Here is a 17,532-nt window from a genome sequence, read left to right on the forward strand (position 1 = left end):
GTCATTCGGACATTCCTGTTACTGAGGCCGCCGTTATTGTTCAATACCCTTGCTGGAAATAAATTTTATTTTGTTGATGTAAAGTCCATCTCGCTGCCATGAAGACGCCAATTGCTGTTGTCGGGACTGCCTGCCGATTTCCAGGCGATGTAGCGTCGCCTTCGCAGCTTTGGGAGCTATTATCCAACCCTAAGGATGTCTTGAGGGATCTAGATCCTGAACGATTAAACCTCTCCGGCTTTCACCATCAGCATGGGGAGCATCATGGCGCTACAGATGTCCCGAATAAGTCCTACGTACTGGACGACGATGTTCATCACTTTGATGCTGCCTTCTTCAACATCAGTGCGGCTGAGGCAGAGGCAATGGATCCACAACAACGGCTCTTACTCGAGACGACATACGAGGCGCTCGAAGCTGCGGGATATACATTGAAACAGATGCGCGGCTCGTCCACATCGGTCTTTGTTGGCGCGATGACTTCGGACTATCATGACATTCAAGCTCGGGATTTGGACACAATCAGCCGATGGCATGCAACGGGCACATCGCCGAGTATTCTCTCAAACCGTGTCTCGTACTTCTTCGACCTGAGAGGGCCATCAATGACTATCAATACTGCATGTTCCAGCTCACTGGTGGCATTGCACCAAGCGGTCCAGAGCCTCCGCAACGGCGATTGCACGACAGCAATTGTAGGTGGCGTCAACCTCTTGCTCGACCCTGAGACCTACATCAGTCACTCAAACCTACACATGCTGTCTCCAACATCAAGATGTCGCATGTGGGATAGGGATGCTGACGGGTACGCCCGAGGCGAAGGGTGCGCTGCCGTCGTGATCAAGACCCTGGATCAGGCGCTGAAAGATGGCGACGATGTAGAGTGCATCATTCGGCAGACCGCGGTCAACTCTGACGGCCGATCCGCAGGAATTACCATGCCCAATTCGGAGGCCCAGGCGACGTTAATCCGCCAGACCTATGAACGCTGTGGGCTGGATCCGGTTCGGGACCGATGCCAATATTTCGAATGCCATGGGACTGGAACACAGGCTGGAGATCCCGTAGAGGCACAGGCAATCCAGCAGACATTCTACCCAAAGAGCGTCGTGTTTAGCCCAGAGGACAAACTGTATGTGGGAAGTATCAAGACCCTAATCGGCCACCTGGAGGGTTGTGCGGGTCTCGCGGGCGTGATGAAAGCTATTCTGTGCATCAAGAATAGGACCATCACGCCAAACATGCTTTTTGACAATCTCAATCCAAATATCGCTCCATTCTACGACCATCTCAGTGTTCCAACAAGCACTATGCCATGGCCATCCGTTGCCCCTGGCTGTCCGTTGAGGGCGAGCGTGAATTCCTTCGGTTTTGGAGGGACCAACGCTCATGCCATCATTGAGAGCTACGTTCCACACCAATCGCAAAAACAAGTCGGTTACTGCAAAGAGTCGATGCATAAGAAAGACGTCATGCCGGGCCCATTCGTATTCTCAGCACACACTCAGGATTCCCTATACTCGAACATCGAGCAAATAGCCCGATATGTCAAAAACAACGAAGCATTGGACCTGGGTGATTTGGCCTGGACCCTCGCCAAAAGAACCGCCTTACCCTTCAAGGTCTCCATCACTGCATTAAGCAGAGAGGAGCTTGTCGGGGATTTAGACAAGGTTGTTGAGGAATACAAAGCTAACAAAGGGAGCGAACATATCCCTTTTCCACGGAAGTATGCACCCGAACCACAATGGATCATGGGCATTTTCACAGGACAAGGCGCACAATGGGCTCAAATGGGGCACGACATCCTACGTGTGTCTCCGATCTTCCGCAAGTCTATCGAGCGGTGTGAGCGTGCTCTAGCAAACCTTCGTGACGGCCCCTCGTGGTCCCTTCAGGTAGAGCTTCTGGCAGACAAACCCTCGTCACGCCTCTCTAATCCAGCAGTAAGTCAGCCGATAACAACGGCAATTGAAATAGCCGTCTACGATCTTCTTTGTGCGTGTGGAATCAGTCTCGATGCGGTTGTTGGCCACTCATCCGGCGAAATAGTGGCCGCCTATGCGCTTGATATCATTTCGGCAGAGGATGCCATGAAGATAGCCTATTACCGTGGGTTGCACACTAAGCCGGTTCAATCAGGTGGCATGCTAGCCGTTGGTCTTGCATTCCCCGACGCGAGTGAATTGTGTTCTCAACCATCTTTTTCTGGGAAAATCGTGGTGGCAGCAAGCAATGGGCCCGCCAGCACGACGTTATCGGGCGATTACGATACAATCCTCGAAGCCAAGGCACTTCTAGACCGTAAGAAAATATTCGCAAGGGTGTTACAGGTTGATGTGGCGTACCACTCACACCATATGGTGCCCTGTAGTGCAGCATATCTAGAATCCTTGAAGGCATGCAACATCCAAGTGCGAACACCCAGGAGCGGCTGCACATGGATTTCAAGCGTGACAGGGAGCAGTGCAATACTGAAAAAAGATATCCAAAGGTTCGCCGATATTTACTGGGTCGATAACATGGTCAAACCTGTCCTCTTCTCTCAGGCACTGGAGAGGTCAATTAGTGACGGCCAAAAGCTCGGTGCGTGTATCGAGATCGGACCTCATCCGGCTCTCCGTGGTCCAGTCTTGGATACGTTGAAGCCCAAAGTGAGTTCAGGTGTTCTTTATACCTCGTTACTTCACAGAGGGCAAAATGATCTCAAGGCTGCCTCGACCGCCGTCGGTTGCCTCTGGGAACTGATGTCTGAACGTTTGGACCTTGGGCAGTTTCTCCAAGCTTTTGGAAAGCAACCCTTGCAACTGACAAAAGGATTACCAGCATACTCCTGGGACCATAGGAAGAGATACTGGAGAGAGTCTCGCGTGTCCCGAAGATACCGTCTTGGTGGTACGCAATTGCACCCGCTATTGGGCCGGCGATCTACCAGCGAATTAACAAACGAGATGTGTTGGAGGAATATTCTGCACTTGGAGGAGATGCCTTGGGCCCAAGGACACAAGCACGAAGGCCAAGAGTTGCTTCTAGCTGCCTTTTACTTTTCTTCTCTGGTAGCAGCTGCTAGCTCTGCGGCTGCAAGCCAATGCCTTGCGTTACTCGAGGTCAATAATTTCGTTGTCATAGAACCATTAATCTTGGAAGAACATAGTCATGGGATAGAATACATCACGACAGTACGATTCCATGACAAAAATTCCGAGAAAATGTCGGATGCCAGACTCGATGCCGAAGCTTCCTGCCATGCGTGCCATAGTGACGGATCAACTTTAACCAAGTTATGCACTGCACGCCTAACACTTTATCTTAGCGAAGCTCTCCGTGATGGTGATGACCAGTTACCCCCAAGGGAAAAGCGGCACCGCCTTCTAGCACCTGTAGATGTCGCTGATCTGTACCACTCATTTGAACAAGCTGGCATTAGCTATTCCGGACCCTTTCGAAGCATAACCTCGATCGAGCGCTCCCTGGACCAAGCCACTGCTTCTGCATCTTGGGCTGCCGATACAATTATCTCCGGATCCCTACTTCACCCGGCTATGCTAGAGGCATCATTCCAGGCTATGATGTGTGCCTTTGCCTCGCCGTTCAGCAAGGGAATGTGGACTTCGTTTCACGCAAAAGAGATTCGTCGAGCTCTTGTTAATCCTAACCTTGCTTTGAAGAATTTTTCATGCGAAATCGACGCATTTGTGACTGCAGTAGACAAGGGTGAAATAGAAGGCGACGTGTCGTTGTACAATCCAGATGGAAACACTATGGTGCAAATCGAGGGCTTGGTCATGAAGAGTGCCCCTCAAACCGACACTTCAAGTGACCGTAACATGTTCGCACACGTGGTGTGGGAGAGCGACCCTTTTGGGTATTCGTTGGTATCTTCCTATCACAGCCTAGAGGAGGAGGTGCTGGCGAGAGATGCGGCAGATATGATCGCCTTATACTATTTTCGAAAAACACTGGATGAGATTGATCCACTCGAATCTGCAAGGTTTATGCCTCACCACCAGCTCTTGTACCGTGAGATTAGCCGCATTGCTGTTGATGGCAAGGGCTCTGAGTACTCTATTGTTCAGCCAAATCAGTCCCAAATGTCTGAGGAGAGCATCCTGGCAATGGTCGACAAGTCTGCAGGGATCGTGGATCTTCAGTCAATCCATTCACTCGGTAAGGCCTTGCCAGCGATCCTGCGAGGAGAAGTAGACCCTCTTGACATGCCGAATGGGGCTGGCATCCTCGAGCGCTTATCTCATACTGATGGAATCCTGTCTGCACTGAACAGAGACATCTGTTGTATTGTCAAGCGTATTGTACACAAGCATCCCCACATGGAGGTCCTGGAGCTTGGTGCTGGCACCGGTGTGGTCACCCAGCGAATACTGGAAGCTCTTGATGACAAGTATACTTCTTATTGCTTGAGCAGCGCGACTCCAGAATTGCTCAACCAGACAGTGGGCAGGCTCTCAACTCAGCACCGCAACCTAGTTTTCAAGGTGATTGATCTGACCACTGTCGTTGCTGCTGAATGTGGCAGTGACAAGTATGACATGGTAATCGCTGCCAATCCGCTCCATGCAACCGAAGAATCCACCAGCCTCTTCGAAAGTTGCCGTGCAATGCTAAAGCCCGGTGGTTACTTTGTATTCGTTAGAGTCACCGGGAGAATGCCGATGTCGTTGTTGTGTACTTATGGATTGTTTCCCCAGTGGTGGCAAGGGTACGACCAAGATGCCCAGGCTTGGCTGGACATGTCATCCGTTAGATGCGACGCACAGCTCCGCTCTACGGGTTTTTCCGGAATCGACCATATCTTTCATGGTTCGATGCATCCAGATGTGGGTGGTCTCTCAGTATTGGTCACACAGGCAGTGGATGATACTGTGGTGATGCTTCGAGAGCCGATGAATTCGACCGGCCTGGCGCCGCTTACTGAGACTGTGGTGTTCCTTGGGGGCAAGACACTGCTAGTATCACGCCTTCTCCATAGTATTCAGAGAATTCTCGCTGCATCAGGTACTGCAACCGCAATAGTGAGAGACATTGACCAATTGGACCTGAAGGGCCTCACGAAGGAACATTCAATCATCTCCCTGGTGGAGCTTGACGAGCCATTCTTCTCCAGAGGCCTCTTCCACGAAAGGCTCCTGGCCTTCAAAGAGCTTGTGGAAAGGTCCAAGCACGTCCTTTGGCTGACCGCTGGACATATGTCAAGTACAAGTGTGGCGGTTGGAAGAGCGATGAGATCAAAAGAGGGAGACAATATCAACCTCCAATTTCTAGATTTGTCGACGGTGGAAAACATGTCGCCTTCCACTGTAGTTGAGGTCTTCCTACGCCTCACATGGTCTTTCGTGCCGGCGTTGACGGACGGGCAAACACTTTGGACAAATGAACCCGAATTACACTGGGACGGATGCACGCTACGTATTCCACGACTGGTTCGGGATCACAGGCGAAATAAACGATACAATTCCAGGCATCGGGAACTTCGTCCAACTGCTTATCCCTCCCAGAAACCAGTGCTTGTCCCGGCAATGAGCCAGGTTTCGGCCAGCTCGGTACATGTTCAGGTCAGATATTCCTTCCTTCTTTGCACGGATATGTATCTCTGGCTTGGAAGTCGTGTCGATGGAAAGGGAAATGTTGTCGGCATTTCTGAGCATATCTCATCAGTTGTCCAAGTAAGGCCTGAGAATGTTCATAATCTAGTTGACGGAGACGACTTAAGCCCAGACGCTTTGCGAGCTACTGCTAGCTTCAGTTTAGCAAACCTGCTGTTGAAGTCACTATCTGGACCTATACTTCTTTATGAGCCTGATGAGTTACTTGCGGCTGCTGTCGAGCAAGCGCGCGAGGCTCAGCACACTGTGTATTTTATCACTTCGAAGTGCACCGATTCAAAGAAAGGGTGGATAGCAGTCCACCCTCATGCATCGCGGCGCATGATTGAGCGAGCGCTGCCGAGAGATGTGTCGGTGTTTGTCGATTTATCTTCCTCTTGCGACGATCATGTAGTGACTATACTTCGCAATATCTATTCTGAAGCTCGGATCCAGACTGTGGAATTATATCGTCGTGTATTATTTGCAAACCTTGGACAGCTTATCGCAGATACCTATGCTCAAGCTTGTACCAGGTTGGCGACTCTTCCACGCGTGGTCCCGGAAGTTACTTCTTTAGCAGAGACCCCATCAAACAGTCCATCGGTCACTTGTCCCAAGGTGGTGGACTGGACAAGCCTTGCTCCAATAGCGAGCCAGAGTGAGGTCCTAGGGGCCACAACCATGTTCTCCTCGAGCGGAACCTACTGGATGATTGATATGGCAACACCGCTTGGATTGTCAATTCTGACATGGATGGCGAGAAACGGGGCACGGACATTTGTTCTTGCCAGCAGAAACCCGCGCGTACACGAGGCTTGGCTCGAGGAAATGTCTCGTCTGGGAGCTACTGTGAAGCTCTTGAAGATGGATGCTTCAAACAAAAAGTCCGTTCTGTCGGCTTTCGCTAAAATCAAGGAGATTTTACCACCCATTGTCGGTGTCTGCTATGCTCCCTTGGCTCTGTCCGACGAAGGGTTTGAATATACTATCGAAGACGAGCGAGGTCTTGTCACGAGTGCAAAAATCAACACAGCAACGTATCTCGACGAATTGTTCCCGGAACCAACACTAAACTTCTTCGTGATATTGACATCCCTTGTCTCTGTTATCGGAACTCCAAAGCAGGCAGAATATCATGCTTCAGCGCTGTTCATGACCGGTCTCATTCAACAGCGTAGGCAGAGAGGCCTGGTGGGGTCTATATTAGCCCTGGGTATGGTTGTCGATGCTGGATACTTTGCCAAGCAAGGCAGGAAGGTGATTCAGCGCATGATGCACGATGGACATGCGCCTCTGTGCGAGTCCGATTTACATCACGCCTTTGGTGAAGTGGTAGCTGCTGGAGCACCTGGGTCCCAAGAGAATCCCGAGATATTCATTGGCCTGCAGATGATAGACCGCCAGATTGACCAGGATGGTGAATCCTCGTGGCCCTCAAATCCTCTGCTTTCTCACTTCACTACCTATGGCGCTCGAGCCAAACAGGGGCAATCTGTGAAACAGGAGGATTCATCCTCCATCCTTCCCCCTGAGCATCAGCCTCAAGAATCGGAGCCAAGACAAAATGCATATGAGACGCTGCTGGAGCGTTTATCGAAGAAGGTCGAGTCAATGCTCCGGCTTCCACCTCAAACATTGGATGTGCATACCCCACTTCTGGACCTGGGTTGTGACTCACTTTTGGCTGTGGATATTCAGACATGGTTTACAAAAGAGCTTGATATCTACATTGCTCCCATGGATGCACTACAAGGCACTGTCGCAGGGTTGTGCGAGAAAGCCATCCCACAGCCTGATGCTCAAGTTCTAGTGCCGCAGAAGGAAGACCAGCCTGCCGACGAGATCGATTTCACAGACCTCGCGACAACTGCATCCAACTCGGAACACAACAGCTCAGTACAAGACTTATCGCTCGATATCATTAGTTCAGAGTCATCATGTGTCCTATGCCCTTCTGACTCTGGATTTGAACAGGGACAAAGTGTCATAGAGCCAAGGTTTACACGGGTTGAGAAGATGTCTCCTCATCAATCGCAGATCTGGTTCGCCGGCCATTGGATGAAGGACCCTAGCCAGTACAACGTCGTCATATCTTACAATCTTCAAGGGAACTTTATGCTCGAGAAGTTCAAAGGAGCCCTGGAACAGGCCGTCTCCCGGCACGAGTCCGTACGGACTGCCTTCTTTTCGGATCCCAACAGTGGCGACCTTCTTCAGGGTGTCTTGAAAATGCCACCACCCTTCTTCGAGCATGTCACGGCTTCTGGCGCTGCCTCTGTGTCAAGGGAGTTTGACAAACTTGCGTCTCATCAATGGCGGCTGGAGCAAGGTGAAGTCATGCGCGTTACAGTGGTGTCTGTTGGACAGGACCAGCACACGGTCATATTTGGATACCATCACATTGTCATGGACGGAGCTAGCTGGTCTACATTCCTACATGATTTGAAGTGTTTCTATGAGGGGAGCCCACCACGCGAGGTTGCGCAATACGTTGACTATTCGCTGATGCTGAATCGCGACATCGAGAATGGAACCTTTGCAAAGGAGCTAGAGTACTGGAAATGTGAGCTTTCACCACCTCCAGAAGTGATGCCTGTCCTTCCTCTCGCCAAGGAGAAGACCCGGGCGCCAACAGATAATTTCAAGGTGCACACAGCGACGCGGCATGTTAGCATCGAAGTCGCGGACAGGATCAAACAAGCGAGTCGCAGTCTCCGAGGCACGCCGTTTCATTTCTACCTTGCAACATTGCAGGTCTTCCTTGCCGGATTGCTCAAGGTCGAAAATCTATGCATCGGTATGAGCGACGCGAATCGCAAACACCAGCAGTTCATCGGCACGGTCGGCTATTTTCTGAACATGTTGCCTCTCAGGTTCCACGTCCAGCAAACGGACAGCTTTGCCCAAGTATTCCAGAAGACATCTACGAAGGTTCTCACTGCGATTTCGAATTCCTCAGTTCCCTCCAACTTGGTCGTGGACGCGCTCAATATCCCGCGAGCGTCGAATGTCACGCCTCTCTTTCAGGTTGCCATAAACTACCGCGTAGGGGAGATTACGAGAATGTCGGTTGATGACTTTGACCTCAATTACGATAGAAGTGTGATGGGCAACGCACCATATGATATGTCCTTCCACGTCACGCCGTGTGCGAACGGCTCCTGTATTGTGGAACTTAACTGTCGTGATTATTTGTATTCACCCCAAGCCACGGAATGGATCATGGATGAATACATCCAGTTACTTGAGATCCTATCCTCGGATCCTTCGCAGTCTATTCAGGGCAGTCTTTCCTCTGCATCTCCGATCAATGAGGATGGTCTCTCTGTTCAACGCGGTCCACGGCTGGGCCACGGCTGGCCTGAAACTCTGTCTCAAAGGTTCCAAAATATGACTGATCAATATGGCGACAGGATCGCCGTCACTGATGAGACAGGAGAATTCACCTACTTGCAACTGAATGAGCGTAGCACCCTTATCGGAGAAGCTGTCCTCCAGAGGGGAGTCACATCCGGAGACAAAGTCGCAGTCTTGTGCCACCCGTCAGTCAGCTTAGTGGCGAGCATGCTCGCGGTTCTCCACGTTGGAGCTGTTTACGTGCCCCTTGATCTGAGCCTCCCCTCAGCAAGACATAGGGCTATGATCGAGGCTTCTGCAGTGAAAGCGATCATTTGCTCGTCTTCCACAGCCCAGGAAGCCTCGGAACTAGGGGTTGACACCGTCATCAACGCGTCTGAAGTGGTTGGCACTCGAGTCTCGTCCATGAGAACGTTCAAAGACGTCCCAAATGGCGGTTCCCTGTCCATCTTACTTTACACAAGCGGCTCAACGGGACAGCCCAAGGGAGTCTGTCTGCCTCAAGGTGGTTTCATCAACTACCTTGCCGCCAAGCAGAAAGAGCTCGGTCTGGATAGCTCGACAGTGGTCCTACAGCAAAGCTCCCTAGGATTCGACATGGGCCTCGCACAGACTCTCAATGCTATTATGAACGGTGGCAAGCTTGTCATTGTACCTCAGGAAATTCGAAGGGATTCGGTCGAGATTGCAAAGATCATCCGCGACCACAAGATTAGCTTCACTCTAGCTACTCCATCCGAGTACCTTGTCATGCTCCAGCACGGTCGCAAATACCTCCATGACTACACTGGCTGGCGGCACGCGTGTCTGGGTGGTGAGCCTTTCACGGACCAGCTCAAACGGGAGTTCGCTCGACTGGGAGCGAACTGCCCTGTGGTGCAGGACTCCTACGGTGTGACGGAGATATCCGCGTGTACGACGTTTGAGACGATGTCTGCATCACAACTTGAAGGAGCACGCAGCGTTGGAAGAACAATCGCAAACACCTCTCTGTACATAGTGGACGCAGACTGCAACCTCGTTCCCACTGGAGAGGTAGGGGAAATTTGTGTCAGCGGTGCCGGGATTGCATTGGGGTACCTGAATGAGGAGCAGACCAGGTTGAAATTCGTGGACGATCCATATGCTCTACCCGAAGATATAGCCAGAGGATGGACCCGAATGTACCGTACCGGTGACAAAGCCCAATTGCTTGAGGATAATTCTCTAATTCTCCTGGGTCGGATGGACGGAAACACAGAGATTAAGCTTCGCGGACTTCGTATTGATCTCGAAGACGTGGCTTCCACAATGGTAAACTGCCACTCGAATCTGCTCTCGTCAGCGATTGTGTGTGTCAAGAGCCAAGGGGATTCAGAATGTCTTGTCGCATTTGTTGCCCTGAACCCTGGACAAACTGCTAGTCCTGCCGAGCTACAGCATCTCGCCAGCAATCTTCCCTTGCCACAGTACATGCACCCTGCAGCAGTCATCTGTCTGAACGAGCTACCCCGAAATGCGAATGGAAAGATTGATCGAAAACAGATAGAGGCCATGCCATGGACGGCGCCAATCACCACGGCCGAACCTGCAAAACGACTAACCTTGGACGAAGGTGAGCTCAAGCTTCTTTGGCAGAATCTCCTTCCTGGTAAGCAAATCCAGCCTGAGTCTGACTTTTTCCTCCTTGGGGGAAATTCTCTACTGCTGGTCAAATTGCAAGGCGCTATCCGCACCTCCATCGGCGTTTCGCTCACGCTTCGGGAGCTGTACGGTGCCAGTACACTGGCACTGATGGCGCTCAAAGTCAAGGCGCGAAAAGCCGAAGCACCTTCAACGTCGATCAACTGGCTGGCGGAAACAGCAATACCGCAGAATATCCTCGAGCATGTGGTCCCAACGCCAAACACCATGCCACCCAAAAATTATCAAGGATCAGGCTGTGAAATCCTCCTAACTGGGTCGACAAGTTTTCTTGGGAGGGTCTTGGTGCAGGTTCTCGTCCAGATGCCCGAAGTGCACGGAGTGCATTGCATCGCCGTGGAAAAGGAGCAAGAACACGTGCTGCCCACCAGTGACAAAATATCCCTGTATTACGGCACCCTTCTTGATCCAATGCTCGGTTTGTCTACCACAGAATGGGCGTCCCTGCAGTCCTGCATCGACGTAGTGATCCACGGCGGTTCCAACGGTCACTGTCTCAACACTTACAACTCCTTGAAAAGCCCGAACCTTGGCTCTACCCATCGCCTTGCCCAATTTGCCCTACAGTCCCAGATTCCGCTACACTATATCTCTTCGGGGCGAGTCATTCTCCAGTCCGGAAAGACATCCCTCGGGCCCGTCTCCGTGTCTATGCACCCTCCTCCCCTCGACGGGTCCGACGGCCTCACCGCAACAAAATGGGCAAGCGAGGTGTTCCTCGAGCGTTTCACCGAGCAGACCGGTGCAAACATCAGTATCCACCGCCCCTGCACGCCAATCGGCGATAAAGCTCCTGCCTCTGACGCACTGAACTCTCTCCTACGCTTCTCTGCCACTCTCGGTGCGACACCCCGCCTGACAAGAATGGAGGGATACTTGGATTTTCAGAAAGTAGAGATCGTCGCTGAGGAAATCGCCACCCTAGTGACCTCAAGGTTCACCAGACCCTCCACTCCTCAATCGTTTACAACATCCGGAGTGTCCTTTTTCCATCACTCCAGCAAGGTCAAGATTCCCGTGAAGAGCTTCAGAGAATACATGGAGAAAGTACACGGTCGACCGTTCCAAGAGCTCAATTTGCGGGATTGGAGCTCTCTGGCACTGGAACGAGGCATTGAACCCCTTATTCCGAGCTTTTTGGAAGCCGTGGACGACAACCAGGACACAGTGCGATATCCGTATCTGGGTGAATGACCAAGTATTGGGCCTTCGTTGATAGGTAGCTGTTATGTGTGGGGTCGGTAACGAGCTGAATGGGGCGCTACGGTGCGAAAGGGAGTGTCTATATGGGAGGGAAGATAAGACCACGTATATTGCATAACTAATCGCTGGCCTTCAAGAATTCAGGCCCGATAAACACTTCGCACCTGACTAAGCATCTTAGCTAAGGATCTAGCTATCGCGCTTCTGAGCGCTCCTAACAAGGGCACACCAAGACCCTGTATAACTAGCGAAACAGGATACAAGCATCTACTCTAGCTTAGCTTTAAATTATATCCAGTTAAACCAATACTTGCGCAGGATTAGATAAATAGTAGATAAATCCTGTAACCATATAAAGAACTATAAGCAGTTTAATACCTTTTTAAGCATAAAATAGGAATAAAAGCGAGGTGATCTAAGAAGGGTGATAGGCAACTAATACAGGAATCTATTATATATATTAGGAGGTTGATCGAAACAGAAGGACTTACAGGACAAGAAATCAACCCGGGAAAGGGCTGGAGACCGAATATAGAAGTAGTTAAGGCTGTGATACAATTCGCTATAGCCACAAGGCGCTTAGAACACAAGAAACAGGGCAACAGAATATAACTATGTAATTAGATGACCCAACACACTCGTCAAGGAGGTTACATGCAGCCTCAGGCTGCACACAGCTGGAGTAATAAAAAATAAATAACAAATGACGGCCATTAAAAGCCCGATGACAAAAATGACAGCATCCCTAATACCTGCAGATCTCTGTACCGAGCTCTAGACTGCATGCGATATAATAGATCTCTAATCCGAACATATCTAAGCAAGGAACTGTCTCAAATACGTGGCAATCTCATGCAACTGGATTTACTAGTTAGTGCTCTATCCATCAAACTTCATAAAGGAACAAACATGAATCGGTTTAGGTAGGAAAGAAGTCGCAGTTGCCGCTGCTGCAACATGCCATATTCGGCCATAGCTTCGGTATCTGATTTATTCCAGCACTCCGCCACAAAGGCAAAGGCGGTATTGATGGGGGACTACACGCTCGCCGGGTATTTGCAAGCTGCGAAATAAAAGCAGATACTCCTCTAAAGGCTGCTCGTAGATGAACTCGCTATCAATTTGCAAGGGTGCCCCGATCCCGAAAAACACGGATTGCATCCGCAGATGCAAGAAAGCCTCGAGCACACATTGCCCGATCGACGAGACGCACACGCCCGAGACACGCCTCTTGACCTTCAGTTCATTTAGATTCTGTAATCCACCGAGGATGTGCGCACATGCATTATCATAGCCCCCACAGAGTAGCTCGCATGTGATAAACAGCTGACAGCAAATCAAGATCACTTCCTTCAGCTTTGGCTCCTGTGATATACGACACTTATTCGGCAAGGCGCCTGTCCGCGCAGATTGCTCCAGCGCAAACCGGTGCCAGGTTTTCGGCACATCTTGCCATGTTGTAGCATACCGATTTTCTCCTGGGCTTGATTGATTGCACCCAGTGCAACCACAATATGATGAACAGCAGGGTCGCTGTAGCTCATCTGGAGGATCAAACGCTACAAGAGGGGCGAGGCATAGAGGCATAGAACCGGACTAAGTGGGGGATGGAATCGATGTTGGAAGTGAGAAAGGCATCGGACTTCGTCTGACGTTACCACCCAACCTAGCCCTGTAGCAATCCGCGGGGGTATCGAGGACCCTGTAGCGGCCTTTCTGGATGTGCTCCCGCGAGGCAGCCGTTGCAACTCGTATCCGCAAGTACGGTCAGTGAAGGTGCAGTTCTGACTAGCAACAGGCGACCCATCGCATTTGACATGACGTGCGCTGCACAGAGCATTAACCAGGAGCCTATTTTGATATCGTTATGCTCACGGACAGGGGCGACAGCCTGTCCTGGATCTCTTCGCGAATGCTTTAGTTGCGTAATGGTCATGGTTCACTATAATAATATTGGGGGCTATATACCGGATTAAACCATAGTGCTACGTGTGGAATGTACTCAACTGTTCATAACTTTTAATCCAGTCATCTCCAGTATGAATTGTACTGTATTCAGTTACCTTATAAACCACCACTGTACTTCCACTAAGCACCATTCGCCGGGTTATCCATAATGGCAAGCAATTTCTCACAAACACCGCTAGTAACCCATGGATCACGTCGCACATCCAGTCCTGTCTCCGTGATCCATGTGACTTCGGAGTTGGGGCCATACACAGGGAAATCGGACGGCGCACTCGCATTGCGCCCCGCGATGAACCGCAGCAGAGATGCCTGGATTTGCTGAGCAGCCGGGACGCTAGCCACTGGGGTCGTCGTGTTATCGACAAAGAAGGTATCTGTCAAAGGAGAATTAGTAGGAAGTACATAGTAAATAATGTAAAATGATGGTTAATAATGTTGGACAACCCACAATTTATATCCTCACCATGAGTGGCCGGAGGAATAGCCATGACATAGCGACGAGCCTTTTCTGCGTATGCGGCGGCAATGCTTTGGGAATGGCAAGCATACAAGAGAGATGTAGCCCAATCCCAAGCAAGTTGCTGAGGCCTTGACGGGGGGAAGGGAAACAAGGCTTGTATCTGTTGGACAGTCTGATTGTCAGCTGTGGGGAAGGCAGTGCGGACTAGGTCTCCAAATGCAGCAGGCATATTATCATCAGCAACGAGTGTCATTCCGTCGTGTGCCATATTGCCAACTAGTAGTTGGCGTAGTGGCTTGCGGCGCGTCGTACTGCTGTTCTGGAGGAGTATCATCGGTCCGTCCGGGATATATACCCCGTCCGGTGACGGGGCGAAGCCAATACCTGGACCAAAGGAACCGCCGCCAGTTCCGGTGGGGACTTCACTTATGAGATAATTGTTGGCGGTTGAAAGCACCTCTGGTGGAGCGAAGCGCAAACATTGCAGGGAGGAGCAGTTGGTGGCACTCAATACCTCTTCATATATTTGTTGCCTTCGTGCGGTGACATTCCGGCGCGGCATCACCGCTGGGGAGGAGATGAGAGCCTACTCTGTGTTATACATATTGATAAGGGTTGCAGACTAAGTCATCTCACTTGAGAGAACGGTAACTCGTTTCTGTTCGCAACGAGAAGATAATTCAAGATTCCGGCACCTGAACTCTGTCCCATGGCTGTAATCCTATCCGGATCACCACCGAATTTGGCAATGTACTTTTTCGTCCACCGAAGAGCTGCTTCGCCGTCATGAAGGCCGATATTGCTGTCCATGTCTTCGTATGGGGATGACATCCATCCATAGAGTCCAAGTCTATTTCACCAAATCAAAGTCAGCCAATCCATCGACATTTTAAGGACCGTCGATAATAAGACCTATAGTTACTAGCAACAAAAATGAATTTCTCATCTTGACTTTTCAAAGCATTGAACAGTCCGGTAGAGTTCATCCAGCTAAGTTGAATATTATCCTTACTCCCAAAAGCATAGGCACCGCCATACAACCAATGGATCACAGGGACATTATCGCCCTCATTGACGCCCTCGGGTACCTGTACATTCAAGAAAAGACAGTCCTCCTGGCCCCAGAAGGTACCATTGAAGCCTGGAAATGGTGCCACTGATGGGACACTGTTCACGCACTCAGTGGATTGATACTCATCTCCATGAATGACGCCCTCGTGGTAGGGGGGAGGGGTTTGGGGTTTGCGAAAGCGTAGATCTCCAGTTGGAGCTTGGGCGAAACGAATGTTGTTGTAGTTGGCTATTTGGAGACCGGATGAAGTCGTGTTGATGAATGTAGGTGCGTGTGTAGCGTATCCCAGGTTGATGTATGGGAAGGCTGTGTTTAACGGAGTTGCTGTGGTTATGGGGAGGAGAAATGGTAGGATGAGCAGCATGTTGAGAGTCGCTGTTTGCTGCACGTTTTCTGCGAGAAGACGCTAGTGGTTGAAGTCCATCTAGAACAGCAGCGCCTCTGTGAATATATCTGCTTGTAGCTCCCCGAATATCATAACAACGGTAGTACTTTAGCACTTATACGAGCATACGACCTTCGTATGGAACCTTGCAACACCATTGGTGGGCGGGTTGACCCACTCAAGAACGAGCATCGTACGGATTACGAATTAATTGGTCATATCTCATAGTCATTAAGGTAATAAAGTGGCTATTTCATTGTCTGACTTCATTTCAGACTGCCTTTCCAGTCCGTCATTACCGGCGTGTTCTGGCTGCTAATTGGACCGCCTGTTATGACCGTCCTCTTCACTCACCCCTTAGGTGTTCGCATGATTGTGCCTATAATGTCGAAATCTGTGGTGGAATGAACTTACGAATGGGCAAGGCGCATTATTGACTAAAAGATACTGGCCTTAACAATTGGCTATTTCGGCAATCCACCAGCGATCCACTTGATACTAATCGCTACTGTCTGTGTGGACTCTTTGCTCAATGAAGTAGCAACAAGAGCTCTATTCTTGCCCCTATCTTCAATCACCACGTGCAATGGAATTCTGGGTGTTGTTGCCCTATGTTCTCTTATATGATTGATGTCCCTCCGCCCCGGTCAACCTCAAGGTGGACGGCAACTCCTTCCTTGTCCAGCAAAGGTGCTTATTGCTTCGACGTTTTCGTTTTCTGCAGCTAACATCAAGGGGTTCTGCCAACTATATCTTGGTGATTGATATCAGCCCCCTCGCGCTTCGAGACTTCGGTTACAAAGGAATTTTTTCCTCCTATGATTCGGGGCTTGAGTGCGCTGAATTGGACAGCCCAAGGGCTCAATGGTAGTTAACGTCAATCTTGGGCACTCGCAGCAGCCGAAGGGCACAGTGGTCATTCTCTCGCGCCAGCAAGCAGATGAGAAGGGCCACACAATCTTCCGCTCGACTGTTGAATTCTACGTGCTCATCACACAAAAACTTTCAACATTGCCAAGTCCCCTTATGGACCCAATTGTTAAAAGAAAGTAATCATATACGCCTTTTGAACTTTAATTAGGGTTTGCCCTGGAGCCAGTGAGTAGCTTCATCGCAGCTGGATTCCTACCACTCTTTACCGCGAAACAAAGCGGAGTTTGGCCTTCGAATTTGCCCACATTTACGTCAATATCACAGCATCGGAAGGAAGCGTGCTGAGCGGGAACGAATGACTATTAGATGCCGAATAAGACGATGGTGTCTGCCCCAGGTAGTTGGTGGCATTTATATTATGCCACTTTCATGGAGGAGGATCCTCATCATGTAGGATCCATCCTTTTATTTGGGAGTGATATGGAGTAAGGTATGCCCGGTTTCATCTCTTGCGTTCACATCTAACCCTGGCAGGCCAATGAAATGTACCGCCTCCCGGGAAACTCGTCGAAATTCGGGCGAGGTACATCCCTATAATCACACGATTTTTTTGAGCTAATTTCTTTCGATGCACTTTCTCGTAAGATTGATTGTTATAAGGATCTGACGGGATGCGCTGTTATATATGCCTTGGTGATATCTTATAATCAGTGAATTTCACATACTACAGCGCTAGGTCGCGCAAGCTCTAGGTTCAGTGGGAGACTGCATGCATGTCTGATGAATCAAATAGAATAAAGTGCTGAATCTGATTTTGATCCGTCCTGTAAACATATTAATGTCTTGTAGAAACCCAGGCAAACAACTGACACCTAAACTAAGAAACTGTTAATCATGGCTAAGACAGCCAAGTTATTTCAAGTGTCCA

The 17,532-nt window shown here is 50.1% G+C and overlaps 2 protein-coding genes across 2 annotated transcripts; one reads left to right on the top strand and one right to left on the bottom strand.

Moving 5' to 3' along the window:
* Positions 1-98: 98 nt before the first annotated feature.
* On the top strand, positions 99-11,837 carry ATNIH1004_003794 (putative Nonribosomal peptide synthetase; the record flags this gene model as incomplete). The annotated part of the gene is made up of 2 exons (XM_033568467.1): positions 99-4,640; positions 4,707-11,837. 2 exons carry the CDS (start codon positions 99-101, stop codon positions 11,835-11,837), a joined length of 11,673 nt encoding a protein of 3,890 aa, XP_033430462.1.
* Positions 11,838-12,836: 999 nt separating this feature from the next.
* ATNIH1004_003795 (uncharacterized protein) lies at positions 12,837-15,710 on the bottom strand (the record flags this gene model as incomplete). The annotated part of the gene is made up of 5 exons (XM_033568468.1): positions 12,837-13,294; positions 13,943-14,188; positions 14,278-14,860; positions 14,911-15,124; positions 15,187-15,710. The coding sequence occupies 5 exons, from the start codon at positions 15,708-15,710 to the stop codon at positions 12,837-12,839; spliced, it is 2,025 nt and encodes a 674-aa protein (XP_033430463.1).
* Positions 15,711-17,532: the final 1,822 nt, after the last annotated feature.

Source organism: Aspergillus tanneri (assembly GCF_003426965.1).
Source record: "Aspergillus tanneri strain NIH1004 chromosome Unknown AapTan_1_pilon_pilon_pilon, whole genome shotgun sequence".
In the NCBI taxonomy this organism is placed as follows: domain Eukaryota; kingdom Fungi; phylum Ascomycota; class Eurotiomycetes; order Eurotiales; family Aspergillaceae; genus Aspergillus; species Aspergillus tanneri.